Genomic DNA, 18856 nt, shown 5'->3' on the forward strand with positions numbered 1-18856 from the left:
AGCTGAGGGGACACACCGGTAACTGGATGTGGGGAGCTGAGGGGACACACCAGTAACTGGATGCGGGGAGCTGAGGGGACACACCGGTAACTGGACGTGGGAAGCTGAGGGCACACACCGGTAACTGGATGTGGGGAGCTGAGGGGACACACCAGTAACTGGATGCGGGGAGCTGAGGGGACACACCGGTAACTGGACGTGGGAAGCTGAGGGCACACACCGGTAACTGGATGTGGGGAGCTGAGGGGACACACCGGTAACTGGATGTGGGGAGGTGAAGGGACACACCGGTAACTGGACGTGGGGAGCTGAGGGGACACACCGGTAACTGGATGTGGGGAGGTGAAGGGACACACCGGTAACTGGACGTGGGGAGCTGAGGGGACACACCGGTAACTGGATGTGGGGAGCTGAGGGGACACACCAGTAACTGGATGCGGGGAGCTGAGGGGACACACCGGTAACTGGACGTGGGGAGCTGAGGGGACACACCGGTAACTGGCTGTGCGGAGCTGAGGGGACACACCGGTAACTGGATGCGGGGAGCTGAGGGGACACACCGGTAACTGGCTGTGGGGAGCTGAGGGCACACACCGGTAACTGGACGCGGGGAGCTGAGGGGACACACCGGTAACTGGATGTGGGGAGGTGAAGGGACACACCGGTAACTGGACGTGGGGAGCTGAGGGGACACACCAGTAACTGGATGTGGGGAGCTGAGGGGACACACCAGTAACTGGATGTGGGGAGGTGAAGGGACACACCGGTAACTGGCTGTGCGGAGCTGAGGGGACACACCAGTAACTGGATGCGGGGAGCTGAGGGCACACACCGGTAACTGGATGTGCGGAGCTGAGGGGACACACCAGTAACTGGATGCGGGGAGCTGAGGGCACACACCGGTAACTGGATGCGGGGAGCTGAGGGCACACACCGGTAACTGGATGTGCGGAGCTGAGGGGACACACCAGTAACTGGATGCGGGGAGCTGAGGGGACACACCGGTAACTGGATGTGGGGAGCTGAGGGGACACACCGGTAACTGGACGCGGGGAGCTGAGGGGACACACCGGTAACTGGACGCGGGGAGCTGAGGGGACACACCGGTAACTGGCTGTGGGGAGCTGAGGGGACACACCGGTAACTGGACGTGGGGAGCTGAGGGGACACACCGGTAACTGGACGTGGGGAGCTGAGGGGACACACCGGTAACTGGACGTGGGGAGCTGAGGGGACACACCGGTAACTGGACGTGGGGAGCTGAGGGGACACACCGGTAACTGGATGTGGGGAGCTGAGGGCACACACCGGTAACTGGACGTGGGGAGCTGAGGGGACACACCGGTAACTGGCTGTGCGGAGCTGAGGGCACACACCGGTAACTGGCTGTGGGGAGCTGATGGCACACACCGGTAACTGGACGTGGGGAGCTGAGGGCACACACCGGTAACTGGACGCGGGGAGCTGAGGGCACACACCGGTAACTCGATAGGGGAAGCTGAGGGAGATTTGATCTATATGGACACCAAGAGTGATTGTGGTGAAGTGAACAGCTCTCTGACCATGATTCTGCATAGAGTCCATCTTACCTTCCACAGCAACACAGCCAGTAGCAAGAAGATAAGGATTCCCACTAAGAGACTGATGGCGATAATCCAGCCCACCACATATCCCCGGGGCTCCTGGTTGTGCAGTGCTTCAAAAACCACCTGGAACATGGAAAGCTGAGTTTCAGACACCACTAAGAACTTTTAACCTTAAGTTAGTTTTAACTTTTGCGAAGGAAGATCGGGGTGTCTGACACTTGGGAGACAAACACCACCTAACAACAGAGAAAGTAGGATTTCGAAGGCAGAACTCAAGATGCGGGGCTGTGAAAAGCCAACAAGGTTACACAGGCTGCCTAATTCAACAGACATACATTTCCAAAGCAAGTTCTTCAGCATAGCCTGTTTGTGGAGGATAAAACATGGCCCAAGGTCCCACTGAACCTCGACATGGAAGAATGTTACCTCTATAAACTGTAACACGCTACATAAAACACACCAGCACTTTTAGTTCCATATACAAACGTGCTGTGAAAGGCAGCCGAAGGTGAATCGAAGGGAACCCAGAAGCTGAGGTTTCCCACACATCCACTCCCCTGTGGAACCCAGAGGGCCATGCGAGTGACCACAGCCGGAATACAGCCGGAATACAGCCGGAATACAGCCAGGCGGCAGCAATGCTGCAGTGAGAGAAGCAGCTGCACCCAAAAACATAGCTGTCACTTAACTGGACCGGCAGATCATGGAAGAGTCACAGGAGAAAGCTGGTAGAAAACACCAGTGGTGGAATCTATGTTGCATATGTGAGACTTGTAGCTTAATTTTCTGTACTGTACAAAGTTACTTGTGGGAGGAAGGTCTAGAGTCATATCACAGACATTGGCATAACCCTGGAACTGCTCCAGGGTGCCAGATAAACAGCCGAACCTGTGCACTGAAACCAAAAAAGAATCCCTGTGTACCTACAGTCATACATGGGTACACGTTAATGAGTGTATATTCATCATTTGACACTTAAACGAATTGTGAAGTACTATTTGAAAAAACAAAAAAAATACGATTAAAGATTCTACTTTTACGATTTTAAATCCAATAGTGCAGTTGTAACAGTTATCCAAAAACACACAGCGATAGCACTTGAGGACTCAGCAATTTGTTGATAAGCCGAATAAAGTAAAGTAATATAGGTTAAAGGTCACGGTCAACACAGGGATGTGATGGGGTCAAAGGTCGCTTCAGTGACGGAGGATATGGAAGGTCAGCTAATTTAATCAGCAGGGAACTAAATTCATTGGAGGAGCGCTTAGAGGGATTAACTTTAGTCTTGCTCAGCATTGTCACAGAATCTGTTTTCAATCAGTTTTTTTAATGGTTTATTTCAAGCTACTGGGGGTCATCTGCACTGGAGGAAAGTCAACTCACAGATACATCCTCTGGCTGGCCATCCAGCACTTCCACCGCCCTGCTGTCCACGCGGACGCCAGCCCTGGACACCAGCTGGATCACCGAGGAGCTGTCCTGCAGGAGAAACACCACGCTGATTCCCGCGCTGCAAAGCCGCCCAAATACACACACTCGAATACCCATTCGAATTTGTACAGACTGCTGTAGTGCTGTTAAAATAGTTAACACTGAATTTGCAGATAAAAACATTCTACTGCAAAGTTAATGGAAAAAAAGAAAGACTGTGCACAGGATAAATCACCCTCTTCAGGATCTCTGTGTTAAGCAGGATTCGCAGGTCCACATTCACAGACTCCTCTTTGGCCAGTGAGCCAACAGCACAGGTTATCATGAGGCAGGCACGGCCTGGGCGGTCACAATCCTGCAATATGACCGGAGAGTGAACTGTAAACATGGGGGTCTGTGGCAGCCACGGCCATGAACAGGATCACAATGAGTCACATGGTTACAAATGCGAAAACGGACAAACACAATAAGTCATTGTTACTGTCATAATTCTAATCACAGTCAAGGTGACCTACTCACATAGTCATAGTCACTGTCTCAGTGACCAAGCCAGTAGCTACTGACCCTTACATGTACTGACATTGCTACTGGCAGACCTTAAGTTACAGAATATCTAATCTAGTGTTTTTGCTCCAATTAGCAGCTAGCTCTACAGCTGAGTTTTATTGCTGCTGATGCCCGTTAGTGGTCTTTAGGTATGTCGCCCATAACGACACTGCCCTGTTCTGACTTTGTGGAGGCAGTTATAAAACCTGAATGGTGTGCAGATGTTACCAGCTAATCAGCCAAGCAGCTCACCAGCACACGCCGACCAGACTTGATGAAGAAGGCAAAGATTGTATGGAAGATGCTATCTCGCTCCTGGGGTATGCTGCAAGGCATAGGGTTATGGTGGGGGGTGCAGTTGCCTTGGTGCCCTGCAACCTGTAAGAGAATGCAGCACAGTGAGGGAAAGCCGAGCGATGGGGGCATAGATATCACATATTAGCCTGGAGGCTGTGGACTTCTCAGAGTTCTGTAGACTCTCCACAAAGGTTAAAAAGGCGTTAGTTAGGGTTGGGGTTAGGGTTAGGGTTAGGGAAAATACTTGATAGACGTACTTACATACTAAGATTTACTTATGAATGCTAAAATCAATGGTTTAGATTCTCCTCTTACATTACATATTATTTAGTAGACACTTTCACCCACAGCAACAAACTGAAAAAGCAGTGTGAAAAACAGGGTTAGTATGAACGCTTGGTGAGAAACAGCGTTAGTATGAAAGCAGGGTGAGAAACAGCGTTAGTATGAAAGCAGGGTGAGAAACAGCATTAGTATGAAAGCAGGGTGAGAAACAGCGTTAGTATGAAAGCAGGGTGAGAAACAGCGTTAGTATGAAAGCAGGGTGAGAAACAGCGTTAGTATGAAAGCAGGGTGAGAAACATCGTTAGTATGAAAGCAGGGTGAGAAACAGCGTTAGTATGAAAGCAGGGTGAGAAACAGCGTTAGTATGAAAGCAGGGTGAGAAACAGCGTTAGTATGAAAGCAGGGTGAGAAACAGCGTTAGTATGAAAGCAAGGTGAGAAACAGCGTTAGTATGAAAGCAGGGTGAGAAACAGCGTTAGTATGAAAGCAGGGTGAGAAACATCGTTAGTATGAAAGCAGGGTGAGAAACAGCGTTAGTATGAAAGCAGGGTGAGAAACAGCGTTAGTATGAAAGCAGGGTGAGAAACATCGTTAGTATGAAAGCAGGGTGAGAAACAGCGTTAGTATGAAAGCAAGGTGAGAAACAGCGTTAGTATGAAAGCAGGGTGAGAAACAGCGTTAGTATGAAAGCAGGGTGAGAAACAGCGTTAGTATGAAAGCAGGGTGAGAAACAGCATTAGTATGAAAGCAAGGTGAGAAACAGTGTTAGTATGAAATCAGGGTCAATTGCTCCAGTCCCGGGGCCAATTGGGGGTTAACGGTCCAATAGTGAAACCTTTTACGCATCACTGGATTTGAACTGGTAGGCCTCCAATCAAGGGCACAGCATTCAAACCCACTACGCCACTCAGAGCACATTTAGTGCACAACCATAACTAAACTACAGATGAACGTGTTTTCTCTAAATGGTACATTTGCCATGGTGTAGTTATGTATCATGTTTTTCTATCACATGTCCCAGCTCTCCAAATGTAATAATGCAAGTAAATGTGGTGTCATCACCAGAAAACTAAAGTGACAAACTAAAAAAGCAGACACTGCTCATCTGGTGGTCACACGGTACCACTACACTGCCCAGTCCGTGGCAGAGTAACAGGATTCCAGGCACTGGGTTGGTCCACTGGTTTGGAAAAAAAACCCGTGCAGGGGTTTCTAAAGAACACTTCCCCTTGGCGTCTTCACTGCTTTACTTAAGTACGGAAAACAAGTGGAAAAGTGGGTTGTAAGTAAATCTGTTGCCATGGCTTCAGGTGGATTTACTAAAACAGTGTGGCTTGTTACCCACTGAGAATTACAAGCTCAGCCAGAAGCCAACACAGAGAATGAATGAAATGAACACTCACATCAGGTATTCATGTAGTGCCTTCATACAAATGGCTTTAACACCGAAGATCTCATGGACACACCAGCCATTAGTGACAGGACTAATACTGAGGAGTGTATCATTGAAATGTGCAATCCTAAAAATATAATATGTAAATATGTGATTTTGTTCTAATAGTCATTTAGACTCCAAATCTTTGGAACAGCGTTGAGTTTAAATAGTTTTTTTTCCCCACATAGATTCACATACTTGATTAAAAAGGTTTGAGTCTGCATGAATGTAAGGACCACACACAGCCACACACAGCCACACACAGCAACATTTTGGGCACAGAAGTCAACTCACCTGGCTGTCAAGAACATGGAACATATCAGCTCCATTGCCTGCCAGGCGGTTGGGGATGCGGATGTCCACCAGAGCCCCAGGAAGGCGACTGGGTCCATTGTTTATCACCTAGGAAGTCAGAGAGGGAGCAGGGAGGGGGGAAGAGATACCAAGCATGTTAAGCTCAGCTCCCACCCAATTCAAACATGGAGCAAAATGCTAAGGGCCAACCCCCCAGGCACAAAGCATAAAACCCTGCCATTTGTCAGCCAAATCGTATTAACAGTTAGGCCACAAAACTCACTTGCTAACATACTGTGCAAAGAGGCAAATACATCCAGCGAACCAGCACTGTGTAACTACTGTATGGCACCTAGCTAACGAAGCGAACCGGAGGTTTGTGCGATTACACTTAGTCGAGGTATCTGTAATGACAGCAGCGAGCTAAGCAGAGTGGGCAGGGAGTTTCTGGAACACCTACTTATATAAGTGTACTGTAATTATTTAGCTGTTTGCCTTTAGAACACAAACTACAGACGGGAGTCTCTGATTGATTCAAATGCACTTTTCCCTGCTTGATAAGGACATCTGGTATGTGATTTTGTAAATGAAAACCCAGCTTGTTGAATTGCCCATTGCCTGAGGAGGCTCTGGGCACAGTGCTACGATTCTTCCCTTTTCAATAATTATCTGAACATACACACTTAATACATCAGTAACCACGAAAGCAAGCACAGCCAGCAAAAGTGGAAACGTCAATGAAGGTGGGAAAGGCGGCGTGGATCTTATCTGCTCAAGATCACATGGTCTGTTTCACACAGGAATCGCATTGTGCCAGACGTATCGCTCCATCACACATTTGGCTCAAGAAAAAATACTTCAGTAATATGGCAGCTGGAAACTATTTTCCCTTATTGAAAAAAAAACTAGAAACAAAAACATAGAATACTAGCAGTGTGAGGAACAGAAATAGGGAAATATTTCAGCTGGGCAAATTTGTGAATTCTGTGAATCCTGAATAAAAACGAGTTGGGATATGATGTCACCAAAAAAAGAAGCAAGTAGAAGAACTGAGGTCAGAGACAGGAGGGGCAGCAGTTACTGAAGGAAATGCAACACACCTGAAAGGTGAGGTTGAAAGGCTGAAAGTCACATTCCATGTCATCCAGCTGTACGAAGTTAGTGCCATCGACTGAGTTCCCATATACGAATGAAGCTGGTGTCACCATCCTGCAAGCGGAAAAACACAGTTTATATATTAGTCGTGAGGGATCTGAGCTCAGACTATAGAGGTGGTATTCAGGACCAGGCCATAAACCTGACTGGCCAACATCAGCAGGCCTCCAGGACATTTCAGTGCTAATGTCATCTAGTACATACGATAATGAGCCCATTCAGCAGCGTAACGTCCCAATTCATCCAGCTAGGATTACATCACTCATGCTGGGACAGCAGGCTACTTTGAGAAAATGAGGAAATCTCATTCCCAATATTGGCATTTTTGTTTATATTTTGTGTATTTGGTTTCTCTGTTCTCTGCCTGGATAAAAAAAAAAATCTGTAGACCTCTGCGACAATTCTGATAGATTAACTCAATTCAACGTTTTAAAATGTAACCTTTACTTTGAAATCTCTTACAAGCCTGATGATTTGGAAGAACCAGCTTCAGAAAAAGCTGTGTGGTAGAATGAAGACGACATGAAACTCACTCAGCACGATTCCCGACTGCCGATGACCTTTTACAGGAGAGAGACACCTGACTGAACTGCCTGAGCAGTACCTGCACTACATAATCACAGAATTTACTGGCCCCTGTCACTCTGCAGAATTAGCATATTCTGCTGATCCAGTAAGAGCTATTGTCTGAGATGCTTCCAGAGACCACCACTCTTCATGATGGCCCTCCTCCATTATGTCCTTGACCTTGACCACTGGGAACATGTCACCAGTCCACAATCTATTCCCAAGGGAAACAGAAAATGCCTGCAGGTACTTTCCCTTCGAAGCCCAAGGTTCAATTTCCATATAGTTCAAACCTTACTGCACACATTTCATATGAAACCGTGACTGCGGTCCCCTGATTGTGATTTGTGTTCTTTTGCAAATGTCCCCTCAGGGTTGCTAGTATGGATAATGAGAAAAGGCTGCTTTTTTCCTGGGTTCTTATCTGTTCCACAGACTTTTACATGTAGGCCTTCCAGGCACCATCTGGAGGCTCTGATCAGAAAAGCCATTGAAGAGTCCTGACATGGACTCCTTGAGTTTTAAAGGGGCAGCCTGAGACCTGAAAACTTCACACTGCACATTGTACATAAAGAGTCATTCATCCATCCATCTTACAACTACTTATCCAGTACGGGGTCATGGGGGGAGGGGTGGGGCACACACAGCATGGGAACACCCTAAGTGAAATGGGGGGAGGACACAGCATGGGAACACCCTAAGTGAAATGGGGGGAGGACACAGCATGGGAACACCCTAAGTGAAATGACATCCTAAATGCTGCAAGACTGTGGGGGGGCAAACTATGCCACAGGGAAGCCTGTACAGCATGGGGGGGAGGGACATTCAAACTCTATACACAGACAGCAGAGGCAGGATTCAAACCCGAATCCTAGGGGTGCCAGGCAACACTGCTACCCAGTGAACCACAGCGCCTGCCCCCAAGCACTGCACTAGCCCTGCTATGAACAGTTCCTTTGAATGTGCTGTTGTGAAGGCAGGTTCTCCTGAGCATAAAGGTATGACAGAGCTACCAAACAGTGTGTGCCACAGCTGCAATTTTTGGTTCAACATTCAAGATTCTTTATTTGCCATTTGTATATCAGGACACAGGAATTGTCATTCATGCCATCCGGTCAGTAACATGGAGTTAGACAGCAAAAACAAGCAAACAAAACAACACAGAACATCATGTTGCCATAATGTAAGACTTAGGTTTCTGCTGCAAATGTCCTATCCACTGTTTCAGAGGGATGTTTCTGCCCCCAAAATCATGAAGAAATATATGCCCAGTTTCTTTGTTTACAATACCCCTTTTCTCCCAACCCCAGATAGCTAATTAATTCCAGGAGAGGCATCCATTTAAATACACAAGAGTCATGCCAACTCAGCTTGGGCCCAAGGCCTCCTCCCTCGATGTTCCTGCTTCTACTCTCCCTGCAGGCTGCAGGCACACAGTGTAGCACATTGAGAGGAGAGCACTGCACAACTCTTCATTCGACTAAAGGTAGGTGCCCGGATCCCTCTGTAGGAAAACCCACCCCACAGGAAATCACTCGAGGAGAGTCTAACTAGGGGGAGATCCAGGCCTGAAAAGCAGGAGCGCCAAATGGTGAATGAGTCCGGAACACTGATGATGTCGTGATGCTTTTCAGGAGAATGCTGCCTCTGTTCCCTCATTAGCATAATGCACAGTGGCTCAATGACTAAGCAAATCAAGTTTGACCATTTGTGACCATTTGGCCGGTAAGAATTCATCAGTGTCATAAATTATTCTCCAGACACCAAAGTTCCACAGGGATGAGCGTAATGAGATTTAATCAGTGCTCAGAGAAGCTTCTGCTCTCCGTGGAACAGAGCTTGTTGGCAGTAAACATTCAATCAGAGAATTGAGGCCAGGGTCATTCTCCTCTAGTACGTGCAGAGTATCATAAACTGGATGTCTCCATATAAATGATAAATGCTGTACAATTGAGGGAAAAAAGCAGCTATTACATTTTCAATGATGGTCAAACACAAACTGCATGGTTTGTATTAAACCTCGAATTCCACAAACAGAAAAAGAGAAAACACACTTTCTCCATGTCTTATTTGAGTCCCTGTGTGTTGGTCTGTATATAAACGTATGTATATCAAACTATATATGTTATGTGCTAATGTATGTGCACAGAACATCCTGTAATCCACACAGCAGCTTTGCATCTTAGAGAATAGTGCAAATTGAGTGGGAATATTGTGTATTTGGTCTTCACAGAACCTTGGTGAACACAGAGCTTGAGATTCCGCCTTGGGCTTCATAAAGAGTGCAGGCGGAGTGCAGATTAATGTTTTACAGAAGCTGTCCTGTGATTTTTATGTGCCGAGAAGGAAGAAAAGTCAAAATGCTGAAAACTGGCAGGTAAGAAGAAGACAGAAGAGAAGGCTTGTTAGCTGTTGGCTCTGGACCCGTCCTGGTTGGTGCAAAGCCCTGAGTCCCATCAGCCCCATTCTTAAGGCTGGTAAAGATGCCGTTTACTGCAGCTCACATCAGCTGATCTCACAGGTTTGGCATCAGAGGTCAGACATCCACGGTGATGCAAACTTCTGTGGTTAACTTACCATATAAGGTGCTTTCATTTAATTATAAGCACTGTTTAGCTTCTAAGTGCTTTCATGTGTACAGATTTATATTTCTGCCACATTGTTTACATATGTTTCTCATTTATCTGGAACGATTATGCTTAAGTAGCCATGTCAAGCTTACAAAAGATCTGCCCTTTTCATGTACTATACTTTGCTTACAAGTTAAAGCTTTTCGTCGTTCCTCAGTATGACCAGTTTCAGAAGGCGCCAGGTTTGCCGAGATGCTGTTACCATGACGTTATCTTCCAAATGAGTTTTGGGGACAGGGAACCATAAAGACTAAGGATCCTTTGGGTGCAGCGGATATGATGAGCTGCTCATCTCATTCAACAGCAGATCTACTCACCCGGTGATGGTTGTGTCCACTTCATGGACTAGATCAATAGACAGCTCCAACGTGTTGTCTGCAAGCTTGCTGTCATCTTCTGGGTTTGCACTGTGAAAGAGGGAATTATTGGGATCACCCAGAGAGATCTGACATGGAAAACCACAGACACTCTATGTGTCAACCTCATTCACAAGTCATACAGTATAATATCAATGCTGACAAATAAGGCTAGAAGTGTACTGAACATCGCCGTGCTCAGGCTGGATGCTTACTAAACATCTCTCCCCTCTCCCTATGCTCAGAATGGAAACTTAGTCAACATTTCTTCCTCAGGCCTGACCTCACAGAAATTCCACTGAACAATGATAACATTTTCATTCAGATCAAATGCTTCACCTAAAAGTAATTTTTTCCGGGTATAAATCAACAGTTATTTTACTCCCTATGGGTTGCTTCATATCACCAGTGTTCAGACTGATAAATACCAATAAAACTCACCTCTTTGCAGTAACTTGAAACTCTAAGGTGTCATTCTCTCCAGAAAGATGGCTGGTGTCAAAGATCACAGCCAAATGGTACTGAAGGCAGAGCAGAGAGGTGGGAAGAAAAACACAAGAACCACAGTGGAAAAACATCAGCATGATGGGCGGGACCAGGGTTCACCACCCCGGGACACGGAAAACTGGTGCAAACATGATAGTATCTGGGTAACACTTTCTATGAATGTCATGTCTATAAGAATCTATGAATACATTCATAACACATTATAATGCATTCATAAAGCATTAGAAATACAGCTATAAATATAAAAAGGCATAATGCATTATAGCCATGTTTATTATGCATTATGAATACTTTATAAAGTTTTCATCTATGATGCACTATAGATACCTTCATAATGCAGTACAACACATTTTTAATTCTTATACCGACCATTATTATGCGTTATGAAAGAATCCAGTGTACTACAGATGAGAGCTTCATTGGAGGTTATGAAATATTATAATCAACACTACAATGACTGTCAATAGAAGATGCTGTAATGCTTTATTAATTCTTATTACTGGCCATTATAATGCACTATGAAGGAATCTATAATGCATTTTGCATGGGAGCTTCATGTAAGACGTTACTGGTATCTGTAGGGGGCAACGGTCACCAGGCAGGTTGTGTGTGTTTGCACACATGTGCAGCATTCTGAGACCCACCTTGGTCTGTGCTCTCATGAAGGGAAATCCCACACTGCACTTCAGGAAGTCTAGTTCCAGCAGCTCACAGGAAATGCCCTTGTCTTCCTACAGGAGGCGAAAGAGATAATGCATGAGAGAAATTTATTAGAGGGCACAGCATTGAACAATGGCTTCTGAGAGCGGGTGGGAACAGACAAATGCACACACACACACACAACCGTGTAATCATATCTTTTTGGCGACCGCTCATTCATTTCTATGGGAAAAATGCTAATGTAAACTATGACACCTTTAACCCCTACCCAGCCCTAACCATAACCATAAGTAATCAAGCGAAATACAAGAGTTTTTGCATTTTTAGTTTTTTCATTGCAGTCATAGATTTTTATTAAATGGAGTTTTCCATTAAAACCAGGAAACTGGTCCCCATAAGGGACATAAACGGGTATTCATCACGTTGTGGGGACATTGTGTCCCCATACGGTAAGGTATACCCGCTCACACTCATACATACACACACACACACACACACACACGCACGTTTGTATTCATATCTTTGTGGGGGCTGTCCCTTCATACATATCCCCCTGCCCCACACAGACACACACACACACAACACAGGCAGATACACGTACGCATTCATAGTCTCACACACACAGTGCACAGTAACATATACATTCATACACTCGGTCTCTCACACATGGCAGGACACCTTGCTGTTAGTATTAAGAGAAAGCAAAGCTGTCAGAAAATCCAAACATGGCTCCCCTTAGCAGCTGGGCTATGTAAACAGCTGGGACCTGACCCCTGGCTCCTGCTCCGTCTGTTACCGCCGATCCCCCTGGCTCCTGCTCCTCTCAGCATGATATTCATCACTCAATGTCGTCTCACAGTCTCCACAGTTCATACAATCTACAGGGCCGCAAGCTGGTCCGTTCAATGCAATCCAGTAAAATTCACACAGCAGCAGGAGTGGAGTGTGAAGGCAGTGCTATGCAATATTCTGATGGAGTGTAAAGCACCTGGCATCGGTGTTCTGTGAATAAGGTTGACTGAGAATTGATTTGCTAAAAGCCCTAAGAACCGACTTTCCTCTCTTCATTCATGGGGGATCTCTCTGCATCTGTCAGCCTATGAAAAGAGGCGACAGCCAACTCCCAGCAGAGTGTCACTCTCAGGAGAAGGATTACCAATATCCCGTACAGTAAACCGTGTTTGAGAGTTTAGAAGTCTTAGCAGATAAAGGCTCCTACATTAACTTCAGGGTCTCTGCTTGTGTGCAAACACAAAAATGCTACTCCAGCTAAGCAAGTAAAATACACTTACTCTGACCTCTTCGGCCCAGAGTCTGCTGCAATAAATTGTGTTATAAAGCCCATCTCACTGCTACTTTGGATCAGCAGAATAACAGATTTGCGACCTGGAACTGAGAAAAGCCACATTCATGTGATATGCAGGCTCCCACAGAAATGCAGATAACACTGATCACAGTGACATTACATTACTGACATTTTTGAAACTAGAGAAGTTGTTCCATTTGCAAAGATTTCTACCGGTCAGTTTTCATTAGCCAGAGTTGCCAGCCAGCCCAGCCTGATAGATCTGCAACTGCTCTGTGAGCTGAAACTCTGTGGGAGTTTCCCTTTACCAGGCCAATGACGATGTTGTTTAGAAGAGCTAGGGCACAGTGAAACTGTAGCACTGTGGATTTAGAGAGCTGAGATCCCTCTTCAGTAGTAGATTCTATCTTCCAGAAACACTGACATCTGGCCTGGATGGAGCCCTTGATAATGCTTATCCCTTACGGCATGAAGGAATTCTCTCCTTCCCTGTAGCAGCACACCGCAGACGCCAGCGGCCCCCATAGTGTTTACCTGGCTGACAGCTCTGAGAGAGAGCAGATCCATGCTACACAATGCTTTAATCCCTGGGCTGCCTGCTCTACACGTGGCCCCCTCTGCCCCGGATGCATCACTGATGCACACCCAGACAGTGTCTATGAAATGGCTACATTTGTTAGCATTGTGCTTAGCTGTGACAGACTCTGGCCCCCTGCTGTGACTCTTGGCCGTGACTGGCTCTGCTTTCAGGGGTGTCTTTCCTCTTGTCATCTGGGCAAAGGGCCCACCTACTGCGTTCAGCTTCATGCTACTGACTCAGCAACACAATCACATGCAGGCCGGTTTGTTCCACAGTAACAGGCCTCCATGTCACTGCGCGGAATCCCCTTCTTACTGTGTCCATTCTCTGCGGTAACTTCATTTTTTTGGCTGACATAAATGCTAAAGCACTGACAGAATGGCTGCATGACTGATGGCACAGTGGGAATGGCTAAAAACCCAGAATGGGACTGCTTTAGGGAGAAACTGCGGGCAGATTCTGTAGCCCGTGCCAATCAATGACTGAGTATCACTGTTAACTACAAATTAAATATATAAAAATATAAAGCTAATTACAGGAAATTAGGGTTTACCAAGCTTCTAATCAAAGTTAATTATCATTACCGCTGATTACAGTCAATACCTAGTGTGTGGCAGTTTCATTACATAATTAATACCTGGAGTGGGTCTGGATTAACGTCCCCTTGGCAAGAGATAGCAGAGAAGTGAGGATTAATGGTCTGTTTAACACAGTTGCTGTGAGATATGCAGATCATACCTCCCGTTCACTGTGGACTGTTTGCAGTATTACTTCATGCTCCTTGATAAGGGAAGCAGCTTACTGCACCTTCTGACACGTCTCCTGTTTCTTGTTCACTGTAGCAGTAGAATTTATAAACGTTTCTATTAGTCCTGAAACTCAGTCCACAGAGCCAAGCCGAGGTTCCATTCACAGGTTGGAACTTGGAGACTGTACTGCCATACTGCGACATTCATGGTGTACAAATCACCCGATACATATGTAGAGGTGTTTTAACTGCAAGGAGCTGAAGCTGCTTGCTTGTCATTTCATTGCAACAGGCTCTCTCTGTGATCATGTCTCTCTGTGACCATGTCTCTCTGTGACCATGTCTCTCTGTGACCATGTCTTTCTGTGACCATGTCTCTCTGTGACCATTTCTCTCTGTGACCATGTCTCTCTCTGACCATGTCTCTCTCTGACCATGTCTCTCTGTGACCATGTCTCTCTGTGACCATTTCTCTCTGTGACCATGTCTCTCTGTGACCATTTCTCTCTGTGACCATGTCTCTCTGTGACCATGTCTCTCTGTGAATATGTCTCTCTGTGACCATGTCTCCTGTTCCCCAGCTGCTGGCATCCAACCTGTTTTGTGTAAAGTCACAAAGCACTATCACTGATCCGTCTGTCCGTCTTTCTGTCTGTCAGGCCTGATCGCCTGATCTCCCCATACTGCTTACCCTAAACTAAAAGTCTTGTCCCAGTGTGATTATTAGATAGAGTCGCAGTGATCATCCAACAATAGTCTTACATTTATTCGATTCATTACAAAAAAGGAATAATTACTATGTCAACTGAACCACATGCATCAATATTTATCTTCAAAAAATTATCAGATGTATCAAAATTTAAATCTAATTATCAGTAATAACAGACTAAATTCCCCAACCTTTTAAATGAGCTTAATACTACAGTCGAACCTCGTTACTACGTACCCTGGATACAATGTTTTCACCTTTTCAACGTACAGGTTTCTAATTCCCGTTTTTAGCCTATGTATTATTCCAATAGCAGCCATTGTTTACAGCGTACACCCTTACAGCGTAAACTTCGATACAACATCCAAATTTCTAGAGAAAATACGAAAACTAACCATCGTTACAACGTACAGCACTCTCCCCACCCACCACAACTTGTGTCACTACATCTACCTGTATCTACCTGATATTCGCCCGACAATGCACATTTGTCTATTGCGTTGCTTGGCGTTAAATGAGTTGCCTTGACCGATCGTTACTGGACTGCGTAATAATGGCTTGTTAAGTGTTGTGTGCGTATTCTTTGTTTATTAAACCTTGTGAAATACCGGTCATGCCGGTAATTCTGAATTCAGAATAATAATGGAAGTAAAGGATTTTATGATTTAATTTGACCAATATTTCATTAATATTTTCAGGCCAAATGCCAATTTGGATGCGAATGTTTATTTTAAAAATCCATTTTGACCAGCCGTTGTGTATTTTCGTTGCCGTTTATCGCCGGCCGGCACTAAGTAATTGTGAGTAATTTAAGGAAAATTTCAAGGATCCAAATGAGCTTTGTCGAATTATTTAACAAGCAATAATGTGTTTGTTTGTTTTGTAGTCAATTTAAGGGTCTGTTCTATTAAAGTTTTATCATTTACATGGATATTTCGTGAGTTCTTTCATCCATCTTGCACTCAGTGGTTACAACGTACTATGTTTATAACATAAATGTTTTTGATATCCCGTCTTGTACGTAGTAACGAGGTTCCACTGTACGATGCTAATGTATTAAATGCAGAATAGCTTATGTAGCTGAAATATATTGGGGTTCCTTCTCAGGGTGTACTGGAGGCCTCACTTGGACTGCCTGTCTTCTGGCTTACATTTCTCTATGATCTCTGAACCCCCCCATCCACCCCTAAACACACACACACACACACACACACACACACATACACACTTGTTCTCCACCTGGTCTCTATGGAATACGTGCCATTTCCCATCCAGGCACTTTATGTTAACCAAATTGAAGACTAAGGCCCTGTGTAATATCCCCATTGAACTGTTTCCCCAATGCAAATAAATCACAAATAACAGACTCAAGTTTAACCTTGCAGAATCATATCAGGTTATGCAGTGGGAGGGTGAACACCACCTGCTCCAGCAGGCTTTCAAGGAGCACGTCTGTTTAAAGCAACATTACCATCAAGTTCTGAACTGATTTTCTGGACATGTGTTGCAGATATGAAATATCCACTTTTTTTGGCACAATTCCTCAGCTCCCCCACCCCCCTCAATAACCCAGTACAGGACAAGCAGATAGAGGACGGACATGAGGTCGAGTATAAAATAAAAATGTGCACAGCTGGCCACAGTAACTGTGAGAAAAATTTTATTTCTTCTAAAAAGCTCAGCAAGTTTGTTTCTGAAGGTTATGGCGTTTTTTTGACCATGATAGCTGTTTATCGCTCATATGTGCACACTTAGCACTACTGTCTCCCTTCACACACAACATCTGGTGTACGTTATTCATTTTAGTATGTGATTCGGCGAAACAGTTCACCACTCTAATATTTCCTGGGTTATAAACGGGCTACAAAAACTCTATTACATGACGTGATGTAAACCGGAACCTTTGCCTACCCCTTACCCATTAATACTGCACCTGCTACAGAAGTTTAAGAAGCTTGGGGTTTTGTTATCTGTCCATTTAAATCCATACTGTACAAACAAAAAAGAAATTAAACAAAACCCCCTAGAAGTTTCATATCTCCTTCTCTCCATTGACCACCCTCTCAGGCCCCAAATTGAAGAAGTACAGTTAACTGACTCCAGGTAATCGCCACTCACAACCTGCTTTGAGAAGGTTTAGATCAAGACTAAAGGCAGCAATCTCACTTAAATGATTTCAAAGTAATGACACGGCACTACCATCTATGTCCTTCTACTGTAAACATGCCATCAATATATTTACACTAACTCTGCCCTCCTTCACTCCTACCTTCTGCCACATCTTGATGAAATAGAGTTCCCTAGAAAAATTGAAGAAGATGTTGGTGTCATAGGCATCATCACCAGCATTGGAGACGGACAGGTTAAGGGAGATGTTCTTGACTCCTCCGAGGGCCAGGTAGGGCCATCTGTGGACTCTGTGAGGAAAGACAGACTGGTAGATTCAGTAAAAGATGTTCAGAACAGGGAGCTGCAATATTTAGTAGAGCTAAGTTAACACACATTCAGAAACCAAATACAATACACAGAGTAGCTGAGAATATGTATACATATACAAGCCAGTCACCCAGCAGCTGCCTGCCCCAATTAAAACTGTGATAGAGTGGACAAAGGGAGCTTTGACAGACAGCATATGTTAATCATGTGAGACAGACATCAAGGACACCGAGGCACTCCTTCTGAAGAAAAAGGAGAAGGCATTCAGGTCTAGGCATTTAAGGCAGCCACATACTTCAAGCAAAATTGACCGAATTGACATCGTTTCAGCAATATTATGTTATATAGGCTGTAATAACTGTAGTGATCACTGTTTTGATGATAAAAGCAAAAGATTACTAGTATGCTTTGCATTGCACCATGTGTATCTGTAAATAGTGTAAATTAATGGGAGTTTTCATGTATTTATGGTGTAAATAGTAAATGACCAAACTGTGTAATGTTTGTGTAATACCGCATGTGTAACTTGTACATTGTAATCGTACATTGTTTGCTACCCTGTCTGTGCCACTGCTAGTATTAAACCAATAGTTAATAAAGAGAGCAGCTTCTATTTTAAAAGACCTGTCAGCCGCTTTATTAAAATGAGTTACATACTCACCAAAAACGTTACTCTGAGTTCTGCACGCAGGTCTGCTACATCACAGACATTCATTGCCCTTAAGGGCTATAAAGTGACAAAGAATGAACAAAGTGGCCCCTGTCATTTTAAATATGCGACAGATTGGTCTCATAGATGTGTTCGATTCTGCTTTGTCCGGACATTGTTTGAAGTATACGGCCAGCTTTGGAGGAGATAAAGGGATTAAGATTAAGGGATTAAGATAATCTTAGCAATACAAAAGGATAAAATGAAACAGAACCCCAGGAAGAAGAAAGTGTGGAGTGGAATTAGGAAAATGGTGGGCTACAAGTAGACCAGCAATTAAACACACAAAGCCAATGTGGCCTTCAGCAGATATGACACCAGTCCAGCCTTAGCTTAGCACCCCCAGCTTTAGGAGGCTAGAAGGACACACTTCAGCCCCCTCATTACCCCTCCTGCTTTCCCCGCTTTTAGCAGACGACATCCCCCGAGATCTCATGCTACAAGTCTGGATATCCATGGACCACATAAATACAGAAATAAGGAAGGTCTGCGTGATCAAGGCAGCGGACCTGGATAGGATTACATCAAGGATGCATGTGCTAGCCAGCTGTATAGAGGTTTTTAATACATTTTCACACCTTCACTGAACTTGCAGAAGGTGCCACAGCTGTGGAAGACA

The 18856-nt window shown here is 45.0% G+C and overlaps 1 protein-coding gene across 1 annotated transcript in view; it reads right to left on the bottom strand.

Moving 5' to 3' along the window:
• The window catches only part of itga9 (integrin, alpha 9), a 70586-nt gene that overhangs the window by 6875 nt on the left and 44855 nt on the right, over nucleotides 1-18856 (bottom strand). Inside the window, exons 19-28 of the mRNA XM_049026066.1 lie at nucleotides 17362-17509; nucleotides 11734-11820; nucleotides 11024-11103; nucleotides 10544-10633; nucleotides 6975-7083; nucleotides 5875-5982; nucleotides 3816-3941; nucleotides 3253-3372; nucleotides 2970-3065; nucleotides 1590-1709 (exon numbers count right to left, since the gene is read on the bottom strand). Of these exons, the coding sequence (XP_048882023.1) occupies nucleotides 1590-1709; nucleotides 2970-3065; nucleotides 3253-3372; nucleotides 3816-3941; nucleotides 5875-5982; nucleotides 6975-7083; nucleotides 10544-10633; nucleotides 11024-11103; nucleotides 11734-11820; nucleotides 17362-17509 (1084 nt within the window). The remainder of the gene's footprint in view (nucleotides 1-1589; nucleotides 1710-2969; nucleotides 3066-3252; nucleotides 3373-3815; nucleotides 3942-5874; nucleotides 5983-6974; nucleotides 7084-10543; nucleotides 10634-11023; nucleotides 11104-11733; nucleotides 11821-17361; nucleotides 17510-18856) is intronic.

The sequence above is a fragment of the Brienomyrus brachyistius genome, chromosome 9 (assembly GCF_023856365.1).
Source record: "Brienomyrus brachyistius isolate T26 chromosome 9, BBRACH_0.4, whole genome shotgun sequence".
NCBI classification, from domain to species: domain Eukaryota; kingdom Metazoa; phylum Chordata; class Actinopteri; order Osteoglossiformes; family Mormyridae; genus Brienomyrus; species Brienomyrus brachyistius.